Source organism: Seriola dumerili, unplaced genomic scaffold (genome assembly GCF_002260705.1).
Source record: "Seriola dumerili isolate Sdu_G_001 unplaced genomic scaffold, Sdu_1.0 BDQW01001299.1, whole genome shotgun sequence".
In the NCBI taxonomy this organism is placed as follows: Eukaryota; Metazoa; Chordata; class Actinopteri; order Carangiformes; family Carangidae; genus Seriola; species Seriola dumerili.
Window position 1 is genome coordinate 2,429,471 of NW_019175554.1, and position 25,975 is coordinate 2,455,445.

Below are 25,975 nucleotides of genomic sequence, written 5' to 3' on the forward strand. Positions count from 1 at the left end.
CAGCACATCCATTTTGGAGCTGTTGAATGAGCTACATCCACAATTAGATTGCAAATCTAGAGCAAGGTAAAATAAACTCTCCTAACTAGGTTGGATTTCTCAGAGATGGACATCCTCTGTTCAAACTTTTAAGTATGGTCTGTTTCCAGTGTCTGAAGTGCAGCCAACATCTCTCATGTCAGAAAGGTGTGGTGTCGCTCTTGCAAATTGCTGTTTTGTTTTTTGTTGGAGTAACAATTTAGCCAATCGTGGCCTTTATGGGTATCGCTACTTTATTTTACAATGTTTGAAACTGCATGCAAATAATAAATAATATAATAATAATAATTATTATTATAATTATAATAATAACGTAAACACGTTCGTAATCCTCTCTAAGAAAACTTATCATGTTAGATACATGTCCATGTAATGACAAGATAATGGCTTCAACAATGAACTTTATGGGAACCTCATTGCATATTATTGCGTTTTTAATCAACAATTTGCCAAATGAACCACCAACCATTCTTGCAGCAAACTTCACCACCATCCGCTCTGAGAAAATATCCACTAGCAAAAGTCATGCATACAACATCTGGACATATGGACTCCTCTCATCATCAGTCAACATGACCACATCTGAAGGGTAAAACGGACAGAGCTGAGCCTGAACGTGCATGGCATTCTCTTGGGGAAGTTGTATAAACAAATATGCGTTCTGTATCTCTTGAATGTCCTTTAAGGATACTAAAAAAAAGATGGAGGTGAAAAAACACAATGAAGGGAGAGATCAGCACAGACAGATCAACTTCATATGTTGAGCTTTTGACTGTTTTGACGCTTGACTCTTCTGTTTGCTGATGATATCTGTTTAATATTTGAACGGAAGTATCATTCATGTCCAAGCAAGCATATCTATAATGAATAAAGCTTATTCATGACTCATGAAAGAAAGTAAATCCTGTTTTGGTAAGCAGTGGAAAATGGTTGATCGGCTGATACAGTTTCCCATACCTGTTGTATTATTGCCTTGTGAAAAGCTTGGTGTGTGTGTGTGTGTGGTAAGTACAGTAAATATGAAGGTGGGTGATGATGCTCAAAAAGCTTCAGTTTCCTAGTTACAAACAAGGACAGAGTACATAACCTGACAGCTGAGTACACAACATGCTTCCAACAGCAGACTGTCTTAGAAGATAATATTGATCATTCCTACCTCAAAGGTCCATTCTTATGTTTAATGATTGAATCTATGGATGCACAACCAGTAACAGCAGAACATTCAGTTCTCTACATTGAGCTTCTGTTTGATGTGTGACACAATCAACAATAACTGTACTTGTCAGCATAAATGTACAGACAGTACCACATTTAAAGGATCTCAGCACAGTAGACATGCTCTGTGTTATCTTCGCATAATAAAGGCTACAATGATCCATACTGATACTAATACTGAGCATAAACTGGTGATGATTAAAATGATTACCAGGATTAAATTACTCCCTCTTGTAAATTAAACACACACACTTTAAGTAGTAGGAGTATTTACAGGGGCAATAATCATTCTTCAACACTTAAACGCCATCTGTGTGACTGGCTGCTATGGCTGAGACAGGACAGAACTTCACCAGCGATGCAGCTTTCTGTTTGGCCTGATCTAGAAAACCTAAAACTCTATACTGATAATTTTGGTGAATGAATAAGATCACTGATATGAAACAAAGCTAACTTTGTCTGTAGATACAGAACCACTGAAGAAGAAAAACCAAACATGTTTACTGCTTGTTTCACTGCACATTTTAACAGCAGAAAATTATGTACTAGCTATATTTTGACCCCTGAATCAAATGCAAAGTTTTGACAAAATTGTTACAAAGGAAGTGTTGAAGTATCAGTTGCTGATGTACTGATTCATCATATAACTTGTCATTTGACATTTAATGCAAATATATAATAAATAACCTGAGTGGGAAATACATTATAATGTCTTTTGTTTCTCACATAGTAACTAAGAAAAGATGCCTGAAATCAGGTCTTAGAAAAAAACACACATCGTCTTAAATATTGTATGAAAAATGTATCTGAGTTCACATACGATGTAAAGACAATATTCATCGTCCATACTAATTCTGTTTTGAACTGAAGTAAGAGACTGGTGGTGTTGTGACCTCAGTCAGTGCTCTGCAGAAGTGATGGAGCCAGAGAGAGTACACTCTGAGACTGGTAGAGAGTAATGGCCCTTGACAGGGATATTAATATTTTAGAAGCCATAGAGGAGCGACTCCTGCACCCTGCAGCAGACCTGCTAAAAAGTAGTTCCTACTCCCTTCAATAGCTCCATTTTTACTTTACCTAAAAACATTAAATGACTCTGAATACACTTGACTAAGCAGCTGAAGACACAGTTTGTCTCAAAATGTCTTTCTGCTGCCAATAATATATCAGTGACTGTAAACCAAGACACGCTTGTGTATGCAGTGGACCGTGATATGGACTGATGATGTGTACAGGGTGCTCCTCTTGGCAGTGGCGATCCTAGACTCGGGGGGGGGGGGGGGCACAAGTAAAGAAGCCCATCGAATAAACCCCCCCCAAACATACAGACTATTGGTAGACACTACAATTTACAGATGTCCCCTACACGACTCAGGTGTAGACACTAGCTACAGCACACATCATCAGGGGCCACACTTTGAGGTTTGTGTGTGTGTGTGTGTGTGTGTGTGTGTGTGTGTGTGTGTGTGTGTGTGTGTGTGTGTGTGTGTGTGTGTGTGCGCGTGCGTATGCTCCTGCGTGTGTTGTTTAGAGTCAGGACAAATAATCAGTCTGCAAATATATGATGTTGTCATCTGTTGACATGTTTTCATTAGCACCTGTATCACACCACATTAGGCTTAACTGAACTCTTACTTTACAACAACCAATATAACTTTAATGTTCTTTCTGGAAGTTTAACCTTTTTTTGCCAGTTTACAGCTGCTTTGCATTTGAATGATTTACACATAAACAAGTTGATCTTTGTGTCTACAAACAAACTTTCATGCTTACGATCAAAATGCCTACAACAGATGAGTTTTACAGGTGTCTGTCAAGCAATATACATTATTAATATAATCTTTTCTTGTTGTAGATGCCATCAGTGTGAAGAGCTTACTAGTGAAGTTACACAAAATCTGTGGCAGTATATATATATATATATATATACTGTATATATAAATCATAGCATATATTTATCATATTCAACTCTTCTTGGAAAGAGAAATTCATTAAAGAAAATCAACATATGTTGAGGGTCACTGTTCAGCACCATGTGTTCAGTTAGCAGCTGGTCAGAGGAGACCATAATCTGATGTCCTGCAGGGAATCAAGATGTTTCATTTTTGCAGTAGGTTTATTGGATTAAGTCAGCAGTTGATTTCTTTGTGAAAGCTGTCTGCTGAGGTTTCATAGCTATAATTAATAGATTGAATAACTCACATATAGTTGAGATGATAGTAATGAAGAATATCAGCCTCCTCATTGACATCTTCTCAACCTCTGAGTTTGTATGCCCTCACGTTACACTGGAAAAGGAATGAAAAGCAGTAGTCTCGGCCTTGCACTTTGATTTTTCCTTCCTTCTTATCTTCCCCTCTCATATTGTATCAGCTGGACAGACAGCTGTCATCATCCCACTTTTCTGGCGTGGAGAAAAGCATTTGTTGTTCAGACAGTTCATGATTTGTGGCAGAGTGGACACACCTGCCAGACCAAAAATATCTTTCAAGTCCTGCTACTATTGGTCGAAAAAAAAGAAAGAAAATAACATCCGCGGGCAACACTTGGAAACCACAAATTCTGAGTTATGTCATTCAGTTTTATTCCATCATCATCTTTGCTTTCACGCCGATCACGGCACATGATGAAATGTCACCTCAACCTTTGAAGCTCTCGTGTTTTCTTTTCAAAGTTAACTGCGTAGCAGTGAAACACCACGAGGGTACAGAAATTTACTTTTAAATCAACAAGTCCTCCAAAGTCAACGACAAAATCTATTTTTGTTCTGAGCGACACATTTTCCTATTTGACGCCTCTGTTGCCACGACAGCAGCTTTTGTCAGTGCCCTCCAAAATTGTTGCAAAAATAATAATAATAATAATAATAAAACAACAACTTGGGAAGGGTTCAGTGAAAAAACATGGTTTGGTAGGATTTAGATTAGGGAATGATCATGGTCATGGTTCAGAGAAAACAGCACTGACTGTCAGTAGATAATGAGAAGCCAACTGCAGTTCCCTGTGTTAGAGTCCAACATTTTGTTGACCCATCCAACCAAACACCCCAATCTCTTACTTCTGCAGACTAAACGTTGTTGTTTGCTCAAAAAGGAATTAGTTGTTTTATAGCTGTTCCAAACAGCCACACACCGGCTGTCAGAGAGAAAGGTGAGACACAGTAATGGTTTAAATATGAGACTAACTGTGCACACTTTCAGTCATTCCTGGAGGACATTCATAGTGTTGCACTCATTTGTACACACAAAAAAAAGCCAGAAGCAGTTGTATAAAGAATGGAAACGGGAGCTGGGTCTGTAGCAAAATCACAATTCCTCCGTTATTCTTGAAAGACGTATGTCATAATTCCTACAGGCGCCAAAATGTAAACATATGTCGTTTTTGGCCATTTGCTGAAACAACTGATGACACTGTTTTTCTTTGTAAAGACAATTTGTGTGTGTTACGACAAACAAGCACTGCAATTACTGGATTTATTTACCAGAATTCATCCAGAAAGTGTGGTTTTGTCCACTTCTCTCAATGACAACACAACAGAACGTGTTCTTTGTTACACTGAAAACATTTAATAACATTCACTGAGTCAATACAATACAACGATTTTCTCAGCAAAATCAAGAGAACAGAGGCCGAAACTCTACGGCTGCAAGAACATCTTAGACATTGCGTTAGAGCGCAGAGAGAATGAGTTCTCTGTGTCTCCCCTGATGACACTGTGGATCCAGGGCAAATATGAGGAAAGCTTCATATAGACTGCGTACGGGTACCTGCTACAGGATTTATCATAGGAAAGGATCCCTGCAGCGTAAATGTCTCCAGTTGCGGCGTCTGTGACAGCCAGAGCACCTCCTGCATCACCAAAACAAACATTTTCCTCATACCTTGCAGGTCCTGTGCAGAACATGCTGTCGTCTACATCTGGTGTTAAAGCGACTCTGTTATATTCTCCTCTACATACAGAATGATTGGCCAGGGGGAGTGTGAGGTGTTTGAGCGACGTAGCAGAGGTGAGGAACATCCCCCAGCCCCAACCCGTGATGACCCCTAACCCGCCTATGGCGTCGGCCAGGTCCTGACCTGCCTCAGGAAGGGGGATGGGGGTCACTTTATTGCTCATAACCACGGGCTTCTTCAGCTGGATCAGAGCCAGGTCGTTGTCCCAGTCAGAATGGTTCTGGAAGCCTGGATGGAGAACAATCTGCAGGAGAGGAAGGCAAGTGTTAAAGTCTTTAATCTGACTTTCCATTTGAAGTGAGACTGTCCTTCTTAGTATCACATTCAAAAGCTTTATTATAGATATTTTATTTTCGTCTAACTCTGTTGAATGTGTAATGTATCTTAAAGCTTTGTCACAGATGCATGCCTGTGAGTTGTGAGCAGGTCAGTTGAGGAGGGACTTTCCTAGGTTTCACAAGAGATCAAAGTATTTCAAAAGACATTAGGAAGGATTACTGAAAAGTCTGATAAAATGAAATAAACAGAATTTTGAGTAGCAGAGGCTTATTTTCTCTTATATCCTGCACAGTAAGGGCCTCTCAACATTTCCTTTCAGCTATGCCAAATTGTATTAAATTGAAAATGAAAATTAGAATAAATGATGAACAAGATACCTTTATTCTTTATATCTGGTGTAATGGTGTAGCCATAAAACTATGTAATATTAAACAACAAGCAGTTGAATGACAGTCACTGATGAAAAGGTAAAAGTAAATACTAAAGGAAAGGCTTGTTTTTAACCTTAACATTTTTTTGCTCACCCTCTCCACTGCGACCTCTTTTGTCATATCAGCTTCGTCCCGTCGCAAGATTCCCAGGTACACTTTTGGAATTACGGGATCCTTTCCCTGAATGTCCTGCCGACGCTTCCTGACAAAAACGTTCCTTCCAGCCGTCAAAACCCAGTGGTCAGAGATGAGAGCACCACCTGCATAGCCTCCGTCCAGCACATTGTCAGAGAGAAACACCATGGCCTGCCAGGGGACATGAGGGGCCTGTTTCCCCCTAATCATTCGCCTGGAACGGATTGATGCTAAACTGGAGGCTGGGAAATGAATGTGGACATTTTTAATTTATGTCTGTATACTTGCTTTATTTTTTGTATTTGTATTTTTTTTTATTTTTTTTTTTTTGGTTTCAAATGAAGTCCTGTGAATGGATGTGAATGGAAGCGTGTCCCACAGGGATCAATGCCCCTACTCTATATATCAATGAGTTGGTGTTGCAATGCCTGTTTCACAAACGCACAAACTTGAATTTAAATTTTAGAGTTATTTTTAAAGGTTCATTTGCTTGACTTTTAAAATATTATCTGTGATTGTTTGTTTAATTAGTGTATCTGAGTCTCTTGTGCCAGTTTGATGCGAGTGGATCATCTTGTTTTCCTCTGGTACATATGTAATGTGTTCACAAATCTCTCTTGAACTTAATGAGACCTCCTGAATAAATAAAGCTTAACTTAATATTTCCTTTCCAATGTGCTCAATATACTTTATCTGTGCATGAGTTAAACACTGTTGACAGCATTTCTGTTCATCCACGGTTTCCCTCTTGTAGAACCTTAACATATTTTATAAAAACATGATTTCCTTGACACCAGGGTTTCACAATGTAGTTAATGCACTGCAGCCATCGAAGCGTATTGTCTATCCCTCCAGAGATCGGCTGTCAAATGAAGCTTTGTCAACTGAATGCGATGCTTTCATGCTCTGAGGGTTCCCTCTAGAAACAGTGGCCTCTAATTTATTCATTGTAAAGCTTTGATCCATGTGTCTTTTGTGTGGCTGATATAATCATGAAAACTACTTCAAGTGATCTTCTCTTCAAAGTGGTGGCAACATCCTAAGAACAGGGATGGCTCCGTTCTGCACTGTAATAAACCAACTGTTCATGATCATTTATCTTATTTATATATTTATCAAGCGTGATTTCCTATGCTTTGTTCAATCAGTGTATTCAGCACAGTAGACAATGGCTTACAAGTGCAATTAAAGGAATGACAGAATTAGTTTGTTGCTTTACAGATACAGCATAGCAACAGGAAATGGATCCATTACCTCTGTTACATTTGATGTTTTCCTCATCATTCACTGAAAATAGCCTTCTCTTATCAGCAAATTCTTTTCAACATGCCTCCAGTCAGTTTAGTGACATCTCTCACTGGACTGCATTTACTTGGTTTATTGCTATTTCTTAGGGGCTGTTTGAAAAGAAGTAGGGAAGCAGGCAATGTCTCTGTCAGATACTACAGCTTCAGAGCCAAAGGAGGAACAATATCTGAAATCAGCAGTAGTACCCAAGACTTCAGATCCCGCAGGAAAGCCTGTGTCATTTCATGCAGGAGTTATCTTTCTGAACAGCAGCTGTCAAGGAGGTATTAGTGTAAAACAGCAGCAAACATCAGAGAACTCGAGGCTGTGGTTACTTGGACCCACTTGAATGTGTCCTGAAGCAAAAGGCTGCCGTTCGTAAGGACAAATGTGGGGTTACATTCTGTCTGTAAATTCCTTCCCAGCTTAATTCTGTTAGGGTTTGTATGGATGTGTTTTTGTAAATGTTAAAATAATCTGTTTAACCTCAGGGTATTGGTCTACAGGTCTGTTAGTCCATCTGTCCATCCATTATTTTTGTCCAGACTAAAATACAGTATTTTGACAACTATCAGATGGATTGCCAAAATTTGGTACAGACATTCATGGTTCCCACACAATGTGCCCTTGAGACTTTGATGAGCCCTGACTTTTCCTCTAGTACTGAGTATATGGGTTGCCATGAAATTTGATTCACACATTTTTGTCTTCCAGTGCATTTGGGAAAAAAAACAAACAAACAAACAAAAAAAAACTTTGGTGATCTTTCATTTTCCATCCATCAGCAAGTCACATTTTAAATTTAGCTGTGGAACTCCCAGGCTGATAATCTCAGGCGGCCAAACTCAATATCTTATTTTCATCTTGTGGCCTTTTATCTTGTTTGATCTTTTACGTTTTGGGTTTATTTCCTTTTTTCCCCTAAATTCGTGTTTTTACTGAACTACATTTTGTAACTTTATTTTTGAAAGGTGTTAAATGAATGAACTTATTATGACAACACACCTGCAAAATTATTGACATTCCAACAAATGCCAGCTTGCTAACTCATAAAATAAGACGGTGAACATGGGAGGCATTTTACCTGCTGAACATCAGCATGTTGGCATTGTCATTATGAATATGTTAGCATGCTGACATTAGCATTTAACTCAAGGCAAAACATGCTGAGGTATGACTTCAGCTGATTTGTACCAGTCGTGGGCATGATTGTGTTGTGATATGCAGGTGTGTGTGTTACCTGATGCAGAGCGCGTCATTCTTTCTTCAGTGTCAGACACTTCTGCCAGACAGCTCCATGCAGCCAGGAGGAGCACAGTCAGAGAAAACCTTCAAACAACAAGAGTCACATGATGAACAAACATGAAATGTTGCTGTTCTTCTGCATCAATGGAGAATAAAACTAGGTGCACTTAAGGATTAAGTTTTTTTTAATTCTACAGGTAGATAATTAAGCACTTCATTTGCAACAGCTTACACAATAGTACAAAGTAATTATTGGAAAATTCAAGTTAGAGAGCTTTTTAAAAAGATAGATCAGACCTTTCGTGATAAAATTATGCTCAGATTTACAGATTGTAACCTTTTTGTTGTAAGTAACGATGAGGCTCGGCTAAGAATTTTTTTTAAACACTACTAACATTTGTTAAAAAGAAGAGAGATTTATATTCAGGTGTCTTCAGAGAGATTTAAAAATGACTGACAAAAGAATATTTTAACTTACCCCATTTTGTTGATAACATTCATCTTCGGTGATGGTTTTTAATCTCTGCTCTTGAGTGTGTTATGCGTTTGGAGCTGGGAGTATTTATATCTGCAGAGTCCTGGAAATTCCTGCTCAGCACAAAAACGTTGCGTCCTGGAACCTGAGATAAATCGGTTGCGAAATCTCACTGTCCACAGTCTGGACTCAAGAAAAAGAACATCTATCTGTTATTAAAATTTGTGGCACCTGCAGCACAGGCTTCTTATATGAAACAGGAAATTCAGCTCAGTCTGTAAAAGCGCACAGCACAGCAAAACATTTGAGATCTTTCTTTCTCGTTCATGTTTTAATTCATATGAGTTGAGTTCTGCTCTATTCAGCTATTTTTTTTTTAACCGTTAAGCTCAGTTGCGGACCCTGTGTTGATTGTTGGTAATGATTGTAATTTATTTACTTGAAATAAATAAATTATTTCAAATATCTATTCACAAGTTAGTGCTGTTTCAAGTCAGGTGTTTCGTAATTTTGCAGAAGAATCTTGAGCGTGCAAAAGTAAGACAGTCACAAACAGCGTGTACTATTTGCATAGTTTTGCATCATAATTTACTGAGAGTAAACAATGCTGACTGATTCTAACATTTTTATCTCTTGTGGATGAGAAAGTAATGATATTGCAACACACTGTGCTTTTCTATTTGTTATTACAGAAAATAGGGCACATATTGCCTCATCCCGCAGGGAACAAAAACACACAACGTTTCATCAAATTCTTGGCAGTAAACAGTTAACGGCGGCAGCTAACAGCAGAAAGTCGGATATGTGCTGCAGGGAGGAAAGTCCAGCATTACTGCTTTGGATATTTACCAGAGAGGTTACATAGGTTTGTGAATATGAAAAGATCTTTAATTGATTGTTATATTTATATATAATATTTTTGCATTGTTTATAGTCATCAAAGTCCTGCCACAATGTACAGTGGTATGCACAATTTGCAGTGTTTGGATTAAGGAACTACAACCATAAAAACTATTTTTGTATCCGATTAAGAATGTTTCCAGCTTTACAAATTTTCACTACTGGTTTTCAGTAGTATATTATTTTAGTATAGATGTGAGCATGGTCTCATTCAAACAGTTCCCAGTGATTAAAATGAAATGAACAAAGTCCAAAAGTGACTAAGTGGCCTACGTGACTGATAAAAATACTAAAGAAGACAGATTAACAAGAAAAACATATAAAGAAAAATATAATAAAATACAAGAGTGTGTAAGAGTGTGTAACAGTATGTACATGAATACTACTACTGACTACTCCATGCATCAGTAAAACATGTTCCCATATGTAACAAGTCTGATTACATAGATTTCAGATTCTTATCTTGGACTTTAAAGTTTAATTATGCAAGAGGATTTAACATGGGCTCTTGAGAAATGATTTCCTGAGGGTTATCAGTTTCATAACTGGATATGAACATCCAAGAAAACCAAACACTCATTTCAAATGAAGTAATTTCATGGTGGCAGTGGAACTAAAACTTTACAGTATTCAGTGACCTGAGGCAACTGCACTCTTATCTGACAGAGAAGCTGTTCATTTAGGAAGTTATCTCTTCTGAGAGTCAGCACTTTGGCCTTACTGTCACCGTTTCATTTTAAATCCACTGAGCTACAAATACAGAGTCAAAGTAATACTGTCGTCTGATATTAGCTTGTCCCAACTGAAGGCAGAGTCAGTCAGTTGGTCCACTACTTTTGTCCAGACACAAATATCTGAACAGCTATTGGATGGATTGCCATGAAAACTTACACAGACATTTATGTTCCCCAGAGGATGAATTCTTTTGACCTTAGTGAACCTCACTTTTCATATAAAGCCACCAGCAGGTCAAAGTTTTAACTCATCATAAAAAATGTCTCATGTTCCCCCTCAGTCCTGAAAAACTAAGATGTATTTGTGTTTAGTGCTGATCAGCAAATGTTAACATGCTAATACACTAGGGTGAACATGGGAAACATTATACCTGCTAAACATCACCAAGATAGAGTTGACGTTGTGTACTTGTTAGCATGTTGGCCAATAGCTACAAGCTGTGCCTGTAGCTGCAGCCTCACAGAGTAGCAGAGCTGTAGATTTCTTAAAGTAGAATTTAAAGATCCCCTCCAGGAATATTCAAAGACTCAACTTTGAATAATAATTTGTGACTGATATGGTTTTTCAATTAAAAAGTTCAATTATCCAGTTAAAAATTCTAAAATGACTTGTGACTGTGACTGTGCTTCCTTCTTCATTGAAAAAGTCAGAATCTATGAATATGCAATTATTTTTGATTTGAATGTACAAGTTTCCACATCACACTTGTGTAACCCAACTATTGGGCCAGGACTGACTTTTAGATGAGCACAAAAAAACTTTACCTTCAGCAGATGAACCAGCCATCCACTGTCAAACTCTGCACAGACGCAATTCAGCAAAGTGGAATATCCAATACAATGACCAAACCACATACTGTTCACTACTTTTACTGTTCACACGATAAATGACACAGCGACTGTCACTGACCGAGAGAAATCATTCAGCTAAATGCTGCTTGTTTTGTGTTGTATTATTCACAGCATGACTTCTATCAGAGCTTATGCCCCCTTGGCAGCATGCTATAGATATATTGACCTGATCTGGCTACTGGGACCCCACATGTAATCAACCAGAACTCATCTTATCTATTGCTGGAAAGCAGAGTCAAACATATGATATGACCCTTACTATAACATGGAATGTTTCTAATATTTATTTATTAGGTTCACAGGATTAGGTTACATGACTCTGGAACCTATCAACATTTCTTCAGTATTTATATATGGGAATGAGCTTCGATCTCCATTTCAGTTTCACTGTGTTTGAGGCTGAATGACTTCACTGGCTCAGGGAGATTTTTGAATACAAAGACAGTGTCAAGGCAAGGGCAAATAAGTGAGTCCTGCAACGTGTTGTCCAGTGTTTCCAATTAAATCTGAGGGTAGGGGTCTCACTTGAGTGCCATCGTCTCTGCTCCCTGGGGGAAACAAAGAGGATGGGACATGACCCAGGTGCCAGACATGATCAAAACCGTGCACATGGGCCAAGGCCATCAGGGGCAAGACTAAACAAATGCATAAGAGAGGATGGATGCATTTTATGCCCTCTCGTACTGTAGTAGAGTCACCTCTCATTAGTACAATGTAGCCTAGTATATCTCCCCAGCTCTATTTCCATCTGTCTCTTTCATTGCGTGTCTCTGTTACAACTTAGGCACATGAATGAGAAAGCTGTCAGTGTGAGAAGTGAGCGATGATGTACGGCAAAGAAAAAAAACAAATACTAAAGACTTCAACAATGTTGGAAGCTGTGAGGGAACAAAGCATGAGAGATGTTTGGGAGGTGAGGAACAAAGGAGATGATGAGCAGGGATGGGAGAGACACGTCAAAAGGCGAAGGTGGGAGGAAAGGATGGGAGAGGATAGTAAAGTGCTGCTGTGGACTTTACCTTGAGGCTCTAGGGGAAGAGCGTGTGCATGTGCTAAGGACTGCAAGCCGTGCAGAGGGCGAGGGGAGGGGAGGAGAGGGGAGGGGAGGGGAGGGGGAGCCCTCCACAGAACGAGGGAGAAGCAGAGGAGGGAGAGGGGAGAGGCTGAATCACAAGGACAGAGAGCTGGAGAGAGTGAGAGGCTTTGTGCTTAATGTGTGCTTCTCAGGAGAAAGAATGATGAGAGGACTACAGCTCCACTTTCTTCTTCACTGGACGATTTCAAACCGGATTTTACTTCCACTAAATCAGAGCTTTAATACTGGATTGTGTTCCTGTTATCAACCTCTGTATGCACAAGTGCTCTATGGTCCATGACAGTGGAAATGCTGGTAAGATCATCCCATTTGATTTTTTTTTTTTTTTTTGTGAATGTAAAGTATGTGTGTTATTTTATGGCAGCTGCTTTCCATAATAAATACCACAGTGAGGAGCTGAAACATTTTTACATTTGTGGTTTGTTATTGCTAAACTTCTGTTTGAGCGGTGATTGAAAATGTGCGAGAATGCATTCACAAATTCATTGGCATATGACTAATTGGTTTGTTTAGAGTGCTTAACTCTTAGTGCTCTCGAATTATATTAATTCGTAATTAGTGACATATTAAAAAATGACAAGTGCTGTTTGTCTCTGGAGTAGATGGTTTCTATATTATTAGTTTAAGCTGACTAACAAATTTTTCCAGTCATGTTAAAGAAATTTAATTACAATGATTATAATGAATAAAATATTTAAATTAAGTGATTCATAACGAGCAATTCTTTCCCAAGAGAAAAATTATCTACCAATCACTGGAATTTAATAGGAAAATATTATTTGTAAAAACTCTGTAAATATTAAATCATTTTTAAATAATTTTGATGCACACAAACATTGACTATCTCATTCCTGCACACACATGGACACAGACACACTCAGTGCTGTTGAATTTCAATTGCAGTCTTTACTGCAGTTGTTGCAGTTATTATTGTTACGCATTTAGATTACAAGAAGGACTGTTCAGTGGGCAACTATTCCAGAAAATTGAATGTGTTCCTAAACAAAGAGCAACAATGAAATAGTTCCTAACAATGTTTTATCCTCCATTCATATAACTGTTTTGACCCAAGGGGTTTGAAATCAGTTTGGTGAAACTGTTTCTTGTTAAACTAAGGTCAGATGAGAAGATCATTTCCATTAACAGAAATTTCAGCCTCTAATGGATCTTCAAAATTCCTATTTCCAAGTCAAAAATCACACAAGAATGAAACAGTGAAGTGTATCCCTCCTTGGCGTCTGATCACTCAGGCATGAAGCAGCTGTTGACTGAAAGTGTGGTGGGTGTGACGTCCATTAGCAGTGTGTAATTTAGACTGGGAGTCATTGGAGACGGCACGTACACATACACACAAATGCATAAACATATACACACTCCACCACACATTCAGTGTCAGCGATTGATTCGACACTAATTTACAATACTCACTGGGTCCCTAAATGTGGGTACAACAGAAGAAGACAAAATTGTAGGAAATAAGGGTTTCACCATTTTGTGTTCGATAAATTACACTGCAAGTACTTTTTTAATTACTGAGTAACTCTTTAATAATTACACTGTAGGCTGCAACAGTAATATTACTGGATGTCAGGGCGGGAACAATGGCGTAACAGACTTGATACTGAAATTAAACAGTTTATATTAGAATTATGATAAATTCACAAAAATAACTTTGGGAAATTGAAACGTAAGACTAAAAAAAAACAAAAAAAAAAAACAGTTTTTTGTTTTTTTTTTCTTTTACAGTATTGTGGCTCCTGGGGAACAAAACATTAGCCTGGGGAGAAGAGTGTGCCTTTATATTTACTATACTATACTATACTATACTAACTATAAAAGGAATTTATAGCTTTATGTTTGTGTTTTTAAATATTGGCCTGTTAAATAATGTTCCATTGTTCATCCCATTTTCTCTGTAAATACAGTGAAGTTAATGAGTATGCAGACTGTAAAAGAGACTGGTCCCTTGTTCAACCCCTTTTAACTGTAATTATGGTGAAGGTACATGGTATATTAAAGTTTATGTTAATATTTTTTTGCTCTGTCTGCTGGCACCCTGTTTACTCAATAGGTACTGGGTAATTTCAAAAGTACAGAGAAATTCAGTTCTAGGTTCTAAACGCAAAGTTGTTACTTCCTTGTTTTACTATACTTCTTCACTTGTATTTATATCTACCCAGTAAGTATTTCCTTGGTACCACTTGCATACAACATATATTGTATATACACAACAACTTAGAATTAGCCTAAATTTTGAAATATTGAAAATATTTACCTTTACACTATTCATATGTCTTGAAGTGGGAGCAATTTTAACTGGAATCATCGGCTTAATGATTTTTATTAATGCTATTCTGTGCTAAAATTACAATCAATTGAAAAACTAGAGTAAAATGATTGTTGGGTCGCATAGCAAGAATAAATGCAGCCAGGGAAAACTAAAAACAAAAAAATTCACAGCTATGAGCGAGACACTAATACAGGGAAAGATACAACAACAACAACCAGAAAGTAACACTGGTTATGTGTTTGTATCTGTGCTAGTGTGTGTATGAATGTGTTGCTTGTGCACTTCTCTGACAACCACAAGGGAAACAAACACAGACAGAATGACAGGCCAAGATGTGAAGAGAAAGTCGTCCTTCTGCTCATGTGCTGTGGCAGTCGGCCCCAGGCGGCTCTGAGCCAGCCTGTCCATTATTACTGCACATGACCCTTCTGTGGATCAGGCGACCTGGCCTGAGAGCCCTGACCAAGCCCCCACAGTCTTCCTACATATGCCTGACCTGTCACTCAGGGACGTGGCCCTGTCAAAGAAAATTCACCAGATGCGTGTACAACAACCTGAACCTAAACGCAGCTATTCCAGCACAATGGTCTCCAGAGAACAAACTGTCAGCATTATTAAAGGGGCCCCGATTGTGCACATGTTGTCAAAATACCGTTAATCATGGCTAAAATAATGGGCAAAAACTACATGGCTCCAAGGATTTCAGTGTTAGGTCTGTTCAATCCGTTGGTCCACCACTTCAGAAAGAAATATCTTGACTGCTACAGGATGGATCGCCATTCAATTTCACACAAATATCCACAGTCCCTAGATGATACATACTTTGGGGATCCCCCGACTTTTCCTCTGGCTCCACCACAAGGTTGACATTTGTGGTTCAGAATGAAATATCTTGACAACTATTGGATGGATGCTGTGAAATCAATATTCAAGGGTGCTAGAGGATGAATTGTAATGACTTCAATGATCGTCTGACATTTCCTATAGTACCGCCATCAGGCCACAGTATTGACTTATTCAAAACAAGTGGTATTCATGTATTGAATATGATGTTGAGGTATTCAGGTATTCAGACTTAGTGTTGTTTTATTTAACGGTAGTTTCATATTCAGCCCCATAAACATTTAATAAATCACCTTGATTTTTTTTTTCCCCCACACTTGCTTACAATTACACAGCTGCTAAATCTCCACCCATAAGACCAAAAACACCCTGTTTGAATTCAGTTAAAGGCCAGTGTTGTTAGCCAATGAGAATCCAGTCATGTGACTGTGAGACAAGCTCCTTGTAACTCCAGAACTTGCCTGAGAAACGTCACATTTTTACAGTAAGTTTTCTGTACATCCATGGGTACACTGCAAACAGGAATTGCTAATAGCTTATTCATCATACTTCTAATGGTGTCGATGTATCAACATGTAAATAGTATGCTTAAAAAAACAACAAAAAATAGGGTTGAAGTTGTAGCCCACAACTAATTAACTGTTTCCACAGCAACAGTACACATTGTCTCTTTTTTATATAATCTGAAAACATGAGGACTATTTTTTTCATGTTATTTTCAGATTTCATATTGTGATGAAAATGGGAAAACAGTTCACAAGAGCCAACACACACAGAATAATGAACAATCATTCAGCCGTCTGCCTTCTTTTGCTGTTAAAGAGATGATCAACACACAGATGCAGGACATGTTGACCTGCTTGGTATTTCATTCTCCCCTCACTCAGATCACAAGTAGATCTCTTAATTTGTACTGATTGTGAAGATGTTGGGATTGTATCTCCTTAACAGTAGAACTGTGTGTGTTGTATGTGTGTGTGTGTGTGTGTGTGTGTGTGTACACTATCTTTGCTGTCAGCTGCTTGTCTCACTACGCCTGAGGTCTTGCCACAGGGAAGACTTCCGCCTGTCATCTTCACTCAAGGTAAAGTCAAAAAGCCCCTTAATGAGGTTCGTCCTCTATCCTCCCAAAAATAATTTTTCTTTTGTTTTACCACCAGTGCCATCACATAGTTCTAAAAATACCATCCATTTTGCCATCCTGTGGTGCTGTAAATGTGTAAAATTATATGTTATGTAAAACATTTTATGATTTTTCTTTTGATAACCCCATTTAATTGCACATTTTAATTCTCTTCATCATCTATCTGGCTGAATGATTCAATGAAAAATATAATCCACTCATAAAAAAAGAAGCTGAGTCAAAGGAGAAACCATGTTTGGTGTCGAAAAATGTCCCCTTTCCCTCCCACTCAGTATTTCAGGTATTCACTAGATTCTTTCGTAATATTGACAAAGACTCTGTTGTGAATCTCGGCCTTGATCACTTTGACAGATAGAATGTTATCATTGTTGCTGCAGCTGCATATTTGTGTCATAGATGTGAAGTGAGTTGTGAGGTGCAGTGAGAAGCACAAATGCAGACCGATTTTCTCACAATCTGACGTTGACTCGTTATAGAAAATGATTCAGCAAAACCCAGGATTACATTTATTTAACGTATATCTGAATATTAAAACGTTAAATGAGTGACTCCCACAATACAATATATGTGCATGGCAAATTAATCATGGTTAATGTATGGTTAAAGTTAGGCAGCTAGAGCTACTTGAAAGATTTGACAATGTGAAAGGTGATTAACCTGCAAAGGATTATCACCTGAATCAAAGCTCCCTTAATGTTATTTTTCATTTTCAGCAAAGCCCTAAAAACCCACTGTACGCCACCTGCTCAGCACCAACAACAGACAGACAGAGTTAGTGACTAGCTGATAATTAGCATAGTGGAGCATTTAGCAGCTAAAGATACCTCAAATGTAAGTACTGTCACCGTACAGGCATGTGTATTGAGGTTTGTTTTTTTCTTTGTAAGGTCAGAAAGAAAGGAAAACAGTATTTAAAGGAAAAAATACTTGATTTTGCAATCATTATCATTATTACTTTTACACATACAGCGGTGGAGCCTGTGGGACCCCAAACAATGAAGAAATACAGAAAGTTTCAACAGAACACAAGGGTTAATTCCTTGGGAGCCTCGGCTGTGCCTGTACTTAATCATGCTTGAGCAACATAAGCTTCTGTACACAGATGTCGCTGCCTGTTGTAAAAAAAAAATGCACAGACTCACATAATTTCATGCTGTCCTCTCTGAAAGCTAGTATGATGAGCAAATAACAAGCCACTGTAGAACAGTACAGACCAGTATAGAGGCTTCAGACAATAGTACCAATCAGACAGTCATTCAACAGCCTCTCTGCCCGAGCCGTTTTCTCACCTGAACTAGAAACATGGCCAACTGAGATCCGTGCCGTGTGCTAAATTTAAGACCATGGACTGATGAGTGGGAGTAAGCTGGATGTAGGAGTAGTGGTCAGAGTGGTCCTATGGGAAGTGGAAGAAAATGATACTACAAGATTTAGAAACTACACAAACTGTGACACTGGATGACTAAACATGGAGAACGCTGTTTCGATTTAATTACAAAAATGTGCACCAGCAAATACATTTTGAAAGAAAGTTGATGGCAACCGGAATATGTTTCCCATTTACATAATGAAGAAATGTTCATTTATATATATGGCATATCGCAACAATATAGATACTGAACAAGTGAGGAAAAAGTTCACTGACAATAGAGTGATGCGGGGATGAGGTATTTTTTCTAGGCCAACCCGGAAGTTAGCATCACCCTGGTTCCCTTGACAAAAAGTCAATAGGATTTTTCCATTAGCTTTTGGATTATTGTAGAAAAGAAGATCTGCGACAAACAAAAGTTTATGATACTTACACGTTTTGTTCAGCAGGATAATGAACACCACTTCATGATTTTTGAAGCCTAAATACAATCGCTAGCAGTAAACAGCTCATGTTTGGCTATAAACAAACTACACCATGGTCACAACTTCAATGTCACCACAGCTAAACTTCCAACTAGTTTGATTTAGTGCACTTACAAGTGTCCGTATAATACAACATTGTCCCGTATTTCAGAATAAAATGCTACATATTTACTGTAATATTGTGTCATACATCAAGCCAAGCACATAGAAGGTGGCAACCCTAGCGCTTACGTCTTCTACAAAAGCCTTTCCTCTTACAAAATTTTGGTTGTGTGGCTTGGTTGTATTAAGACACAGTATTTTTTTTTACAGGTTAACACAACAAAACTACTTTACTGGTTGTGGCAGACGAGGGACATTGAATCAAGGCTCTTTCTAAATATTCATGAGGAGGGATGCACCAGTGATGTCGAACAACAATGCATGGCAGCACGTAAATTACTGATTTGAACTCATTGCAAGCTACATACACCGCAAAAGAGACATTACAGCATTATCAGCAAGAAGTGGAGGATCAGACACATACGCACAATATTACATATGGCTACTCATACTTGCCGGTACAAACACCTAGTGGTAGGACTGGTAATATTACAAGCAAGTCCAGATTTGGAAATTATTGATATTGATATTAATTGAAACTGAATGAGATAAACAGTGCATCTTAATGATAAAGGTTAACTGCATGCATTAAGGCAAGCCATAGCTGAGCCTCATATTTTGGGTTATTAGGTCCACAAACTCATCTGCTGAGAGCAGAAAATTGCCAGTTGATCAGTGTCAAAAAGTAATCAAATGTACTTTGATTCAATGCCGGTTCAAACAATAAATCATGAAAAGTTCTGTGGGAATTGAATAATTTTTATAGGTACTAGATAATGACATTTGATTAAAAATATGGATTTCTGCTTTATGTAACCATTTCATTATCTATGCTTTTGACACTGCATTTAAATATGATAAAGATTTGTCAAGTTGTATTATAGCTTACCATTTTATAAATGTTTATTATTAAAGAATTTGAACTAGCTTTTTCTACAGATGATTAAAAATAATGAATTTAATATGTGGATGGAAGATTGACATTCAAATTCAAAGTAATCAATCCTATGTGAACTTCAGTATGCAATCTCTTAATTAAACCCTGAACAATATGCAGGTCATTGATGGCACAAGCACAAGAGTTTGTTTTTTTATCTGCTTCTCATTATTCTGAGGCAAACTCACAGCTGATTACAGTTAGAGGATTTCCAGTCTCACAGCTCCGATGTTTCGTTGACTATGTTTCTGTGCTCAAAGCCGTGGTGAGAACGTGGGATTTAGTTTGGTTTTGCTCTGGTCTGAATATGTCCATTCCTGTTACCCTTTGTTTTCTTAGATGTGTGTACCTTCCTGCTCTCCAGTCCAGTGAACAGCATAAATGATTGAAGGACCCGTGTATTTAGTTGTCAGCTGAGAGAGACATTTGGTACTGAACTTAGAGTTTCTGCATGGGTACTGACAGCATCGAGGTGCTTCCAACAGTGTTAGGGCACAAAAAAAAAAAAAAAAAAAAAAAAAAAAAGGGTAAAAAAAAAAAAAAAAAAAAAAAAAAAAAAAAAATCACTGTCCGTACTGGGCCACCACTTTGGTTGGAAATAAAGGACTACCTGTGCATATGCTTGTTTTTCTTTTTTTCTTCCACATCCTCCAAGCCATTGTTGAATTATGTGCTTGGCTTGATGTTTGACACAATATTACAGTAAAACAATAAATGGTATTTTTCAAAAAATGATCCATGTACAGCTATGAAATCCGCAGGTAGGTGTGTAGAGTAAAATATGCAAAGAAAGTCATATATTCTTAATTGTGGTCTGATATTGGTGGCTTTCAGAAATTATAAACTAAACATCACAATATGTATTATTTAAATCACTGTTATGCAGGTGGTACAGATTAATATATGTAGCTCTTTACACACTACTCGCTCCAAATTAATAAATATAGCTGGAAGGGAGACTTGAGTTTCTAGCTAAAAGCCAAAGCTAAAAGCTATTTAGAGGGCCCAAATTGTCAAGTGTTATCAACTCCCATTATGTGATTATCTGTGACAGAACAGTATTTTGAGAATTTTCAACTTTCAGTGGATTGATAATATAACGGTAAAGGTTGATTATGCAAATGGTTTGTCTCTTTTAGCACTGAAAACCTTCTGTTACACCTAAATGTAGGGTGAACTTGCCATAAGTTAGAAAGATGCAACACACCGAGATCATGCATTTTCTTTTGTATGTCAAGTATGTCCATCTACAGTTTTGCCTGCTTATGTCCATGACATGTTTTTATAACTCTATGGTGGAATTGGATTTTGGAGGACCTCATAACGGTAAAGTTAGTGGCTCAGATGTTTGATGGATGCAGTGTAAAGACCACTGTGTCATCAGAGTGGCCATTCTTTTGTCTGTGTGTCACACAGTTTGGAGCAATGCTTTGATGACCGGCCGTATTAGATAAGCAAGTTAGACACACTGTTCACCACATTTCTCTCATTTGTACAGATGATTTAAACGTGTTCATTTGTATTTTTCAACAGGACAGTTTCTCAGCCCAGGACATGGTCTCCTGAGCAGCCCTACCACCAGCACGTCACGAGCATAGACCAGTCTATCCTGGGCCATGACTGCTCTGCTTCCCAACGTCAGCGTCCCTGGGAGTACAGCAGTCCTGCTGGCGACCACAGACTGTCCGTTTAACCTTACTGCAGCTGCTCAGGCAGGACTTGGGTCAAGTCAATCTCTAGCCCCCCTCTGTACCCTCTGTTGCTGTGGGTTTCTCAATCGCACCTTGGCTGTGGTGTTCATGGTCAGCCTGGCATTTGCCATCGTGGTTGGAAATGTGGTCACACTCACTGTCTTTGTGCAAACGAGGCAATCGAGAACACCGCAGGGATACTTGAAAGGTAAATGTTGTGAACCATTTCACCACTGAAACTTTTTTATTTCAGTGTTTCAACAGAACAGTCTGAATGTGTATCCTGAGCTCTCTTCTTGTTGTTGTCTCACTCTCTCTCTGACAGTGTCTCTGGCCATAGCAGACATGATGGTTGGTGTCCTCGTGGTCCCTTTCTCTGTCTACACTGAAATCTCTCTGATGGTGACGACCGCTCCTCCCAGTTGGTACCAGGGTAGCTCTACTTCCCCGGCCTCCACCTCCTCCCTTGGCGGACTAGTGAGCCCTTGGCAGCCCTGCATGCTGATTGGTCCAGTGTTCGCTGGATGCACTTTTGTCTCCATCAGCACAATCTTCCTCATGACCTTGGAGCGAAGTGTGGCCATCCTACGGCCACTCCACAAGGACGCCCTGGTGACCCGGAGACGAACTCTGCTCCTCATCCTGCTCTCTTGGGCTGCCAGCTTCCTGCTGGCTCTTGCGCCTCTCATCTTCAGCAGTAACTTCACTTTGGAGTACAACGAGTGCAGTCGTATGTGTAACTACACCCCACTATTGTTTGGAAGCCAGCTGCCGCCTGATGCCAACATTTTGCTGTTATTCCCGGCATTTGACTTCACACTGCTCGGTGGCACGTTAGCAGTTAATATTGTGTCTTTCACTAGCATTCGAAGGTACTCCCGAAAACGCAAACTCCTCTCAGAGGGGAGTCTTAGTGATGGAGGGGGAGGAGGAGGGGGAGGGTGCTCTCACAGACCCTCCTTTTCAGACATTAAAGCTGCCAAGACAATTGGCATTCTAACATTTGCCTTCACAGCGTCCTTCTCTCCCATCGCAGTGTTTGTGCTCGGGAACGTGGTGGGATACACCTGGTGTAACTTTTCCTTTTTTGCCTTCTGGATCCTGACAGGAAACAGCTGCTGTAATGTTATCATCTACAGTGTCAGGGACCACCGCTTCAGGAAGGGTGTGACCCTGCTCTTTCAGCGAGACCGGTCCCCCCCACACAGCGAAAAGACTTGAGGGATACATTCATTCATACAGTAGCAACAAGCTTATGGTTTGTGGCTGCACCTCAGTAAATTAACTTTAAAGGAATAGTTTCAAATTTTGAGGAACATGCTCGTTCACTTTGTTGCTAAGGGGATAGATGCCGCTCTCGCGTTTGTGCAGTAAACACGAAGCTGGAGTCAGCAGCTGGTTTGCTTAGCTTGGTGTAAGGACTGTAAACAAGGGGAAACAGAGAGAATGGTGAAGGTAATGCACCTTCAAGCAGTTACCATTCTTCGTGCTAAGCTAAGCTAACCTTTTCCTGGTTCAAGTTTAATATTTACTATATATTTGTGAGAATGGTTTCAATCCTTCCATCAACCTCTTCACAAGAAAATGGAATAAGCTTATGTCCCAATCTGTCAAACTATTTCTATTACTATTTCAAATGTAAACTCCATGTGAAACTAACAAAATTAGGTCATTTAAAAACAAAAGGATTGCAATTCTTTGTTACTGAGAATTGTAAATAGAAGAGAAATTTTAAATATCTGACCTCCATCCACATTTATATTTGGACAAGCAAACCTATATCTATGCATTGCATGATAAAACAGCTTTCATGATTGGACCAAACATGTACTGTAGGTCTTGAGGGAAAGGGCCATTATTTGAATAAACTGCATAAACTTTGTAGCTACTCTACTGCCACAACAGTCCGCATCCTCTCCTCTCGTCTCATTGCCTCGACTTCCTCTGACATCAAACCTCTTTCCTGAAGCTTTACAGATGAGAGGGCTTTTGTGAGCCCTTCGATAACTTCAGGATCAAACTTACTGTGTCTGCAGGAGGTGCACTGACAACCACAAAGACCACACAGTTCATGTCTTTATGCCAGTAGTGGGTTTGTCTTCTTATTAATTTACAAGGGGTGTTATTTGTGTGTTTAGAAATCTTGCTACTGCCTCCTCTTTGGAATAATGTGGATTACAAATGTTTCAGTTAAAGAAAACAGGAAAGAGTTCATACCATAGATTTGATTGTGTGTCTAATTTCAATCTTTTGAGATAATAATCTGCCTCAAGTATCAGAAATGCACTTTATCAGTTAGGTGAGCCATTTGCATTCTGCCATTTGTCAGAACAATGTTAATTTTGTACAAGTTTTATTTTTGGCATTTTATAATATTGGTCATTTTTTTCTGAGCAAATGTGTTTCAAGAGAATGATCTGAATATTTATTAAATCTGTACAGATTAAATGAATGGGATGCCAAACACAGAGATTCAGTACAAAAAAGCATTAAGATTATAGCAGACCCTCATACTGTGCTGGCTTATCTTTTCAGGGTATAATGTATTTGTAACATAAAATGATCTCATCAGTGTGTCAGCTATAAGTCTTGTGTATTGTTTGGAATTCTGTATCGTACAATTTGACTATATAATAATATACATATGAATGGGGATGAGGAGCATTTCACATCATTAAATAGCTATATTTTCATTCATGATAAAAAACAATGTTTGCATTGCATTGAATTTTGTTGTAATTAACAGGCTTTTTATATTGTAATAATTCAGCCACCACATCAACAAAAAAAAAGGGGAAATGAATAATAGATTGTTTTTTGTTTTTTTTTTTGCATTTAATTACTCTAAATTGTTTCCAGATTTATTTTGTGAATATAAAAACATTATTCCTATAGCTCAATCGATGTGACACTAAAAGACAAAAACATTTTGTCCTGTTTACCATGAAGTGCCCATTAAAGGAATAGTTTGACATTTGGAAATGGTGCTTATTTGCTCTCTTGCCGCGAGTTAGATGAGAAGATTGATACCACTGTCATATCTGTCCATTAAATATGGAGCCCCAGCCATGTGACAATTAGCACAGCTTAGCAATTAAGACTGGAATCAAGGGAAAACAGCTAACTGGCTCTGTCCAAAGATTAGAGAAATACACCTAACTGTAAATATAAAGCTTGCTAATGTCATTTATTGAATCCCTACTGAACGAAAAGTGTAATGCAGTGACTTCCTGGAAGTCATAACTTCATATAACTTGCATAATACCACAAACAGTTATTTTTACACTGGCTGTAGCTTCATATTTGCCATACAAACATGACTACTATCTTCTCATCCACCACTCAGCAACAATGTAAATAAGTGTATTTCCCCAAATGTCCAATTATTCCTTTGAAGCCAACTGATCGACAATCCAGTGCATGTTCATGGAAGAATTTTTTTAATATCAAGGGTGCTGTGATACACTGCAAGTTGATCCAATAACAAACATCAGGGAATTTAATGGTCAACAAAAAGTAAACGAATCTAACAAATGTTAACATGTCGTGTATGAACTTCACTGAATGAATGAATATCTTACATGTACAAACTTACAGCCGTTTGGCATTTTCCACCAAAAACTGTCACAATCGTGGAAAAGTTTGAAATCTACAGCATCCTAATCATCGTTGGTTCTGTGTAAGAAAACAAATGATTATTATTGTGCTGATATTGAATCACTGTACAGAGTTGTATCATTAGTGCATAATTAATCAATGGTGACTGCATCAGATTTGGTAATAATAAATGTGTTTGGGAACATTTCATTTGTGAGTTTAATGGGGTTCACTGTGACTGTAATGTACTCAGCTCACTGCTGTAATATTCACAGCCTCAGCAGTTGCACAAGCCACGGGAACACCACTTCAGCGTTTCTCCATTTACTCTGGCATATTATTGGCTTCATCCCACTGGGATTATGTAATGTGGAGGAGAAGGAGCTACAGTAACACCACTGGATACCCAGCATGAGGGGATATTTTAGTAGTCTGCAGGTAAGAAAGCAGAGCGAGGTTTAGTGTGCTGTCTCATCTCTGCACTGAAACATCTAAAACAGAACACAGCTAAGGCCTAAAGACACAGAAGAGAGGATCTTGAGACCTAGTGACCCAAATTGTAATTGAGGAGTGTGTGAGTGTGTGTGTGTGTGTGTGTGTTTGCAGAGAGATAAGGGAAGAGTTCGTATTTTACAACTACTCTGTTAGAGAATGATCTCCCAATTTGAGAAGACACTAGAGAGCAAAATGGAAGGGGTGAGAGGCTGACCGCTAATGTCAGCAGCGATGTGGTAAAAGCGTACTCCACCTCCAGTCCCACCATGAAATAAATGATCCGACACTTGCCTGCTCATGTGACTGAGTCCAAGAATGAGAGCCATGAGAAAGAGAACAGAAGAGAGGAGGGGGGGAGGGAGACGGAGAGAGAGAGAGAG

The 25,975-nt window shown here is 38.7% G+C and overlaps 2 protein-coding genes across 3 annotated transcripts; one reads left to right on the forward strand and one right to left on the reverse strand.

The window, feature by feature from the left end:
- Positions 1-4,797: 4,797 nt before the first annotated feature.
- Positions 4,798-9,169, reverse strand: LOC111238335 (haptoglobin-like). The gene is made up of 4 exons (XM_022767788.1): positions 9,064-9,169; positions 8,581-8,669; positions 6,012-6,295; positions 4,798-5,452 (listed from the first exon to the last, which is right to left on the reverse strand). The coding sequence occupies exons 1-4, from the start codon at positions 9,084-9,086 to the stop codon at positions 4,892-4,894; spliced, it is 957 nt and encodes a 318-aa protein (XP_022623509.1). The 5' UTR covers positions 9,087-9,169; the 3' UTR covers positions 4,798-4,891.
- A 3,567-nt stretch (positions 9,170-12,736) lies between these two features.
- On the forward strand, positions 12,737-25,308 carry LOC111238430 (beta-2 adrenergic receptor-like). 2 transcript variants are annotated; one of them, XM_022767922.1, is made up of 4 exons: positions 12,737-12,936; positions 16,794-16,859; positions 21,346-21,711; positions 21,829-25,308. In XM_022767922.1, exons 3-4 carry the CDS (start codon positions 21,429-21,431, stop codon positions 22,722-22,724), a joined length of 1,179 nt encoding a protein of 392 aa, XP_022623643.1. In that variant the 5' UTR covers positions 12,737-12,936; positions 16,794-16,859; positions 21,346-21,428; the 3' UTR covers positions 22,725-25,308. The 2 variants fall into 2 exon arrangements, with proteins under 2 accessions (XP_022623643.1, XP_022623644.1); XM_022767923.1 differs by lacking the exon at positions 16,794-16,859.
- Positions 25,309-25,975: the final 667 nt, after the last annotated feature.

Excerpts from the sequence above, each read along its gene's own strand:
- LOC111238335 (XM_022767788.1), bottom strand. The coding sequence starts at position 9,086 with ATGAATGTTATCAACAAAATGGG. Across the intron at positions 6,296-8,580 it reads AATGACGCGCTCTGCATCAG|CCTCCAGTTTAGCATCAATC; the intron begins GTAACACACACA and ends TTCATTTCCCAG. Across the intron at positions 5,453-6,011 it reads AAGAGGTCGCAGTGGAGAGG|ATTGTTCTCCATCCAGGCTT; the intron begins GTGAGCAAAAAA and ends CCTCTCCTGCAG.
- LOC111238430 (XM_022767922.1), top strand. The coding sequence starts at position 21,429 with ATGACTGCTCTGCTTCCCAACGTCAGCGTCCCTGGGAGTACAGCAGTC. Across the intron at positions 21,712-21,828 it reads ACCGCAGGGATACTTGAAAG|TGTCTCTGGCCATAGCAGAC; the intron begins GTAAATGTTGTG and ends TCTCTCTGACAG.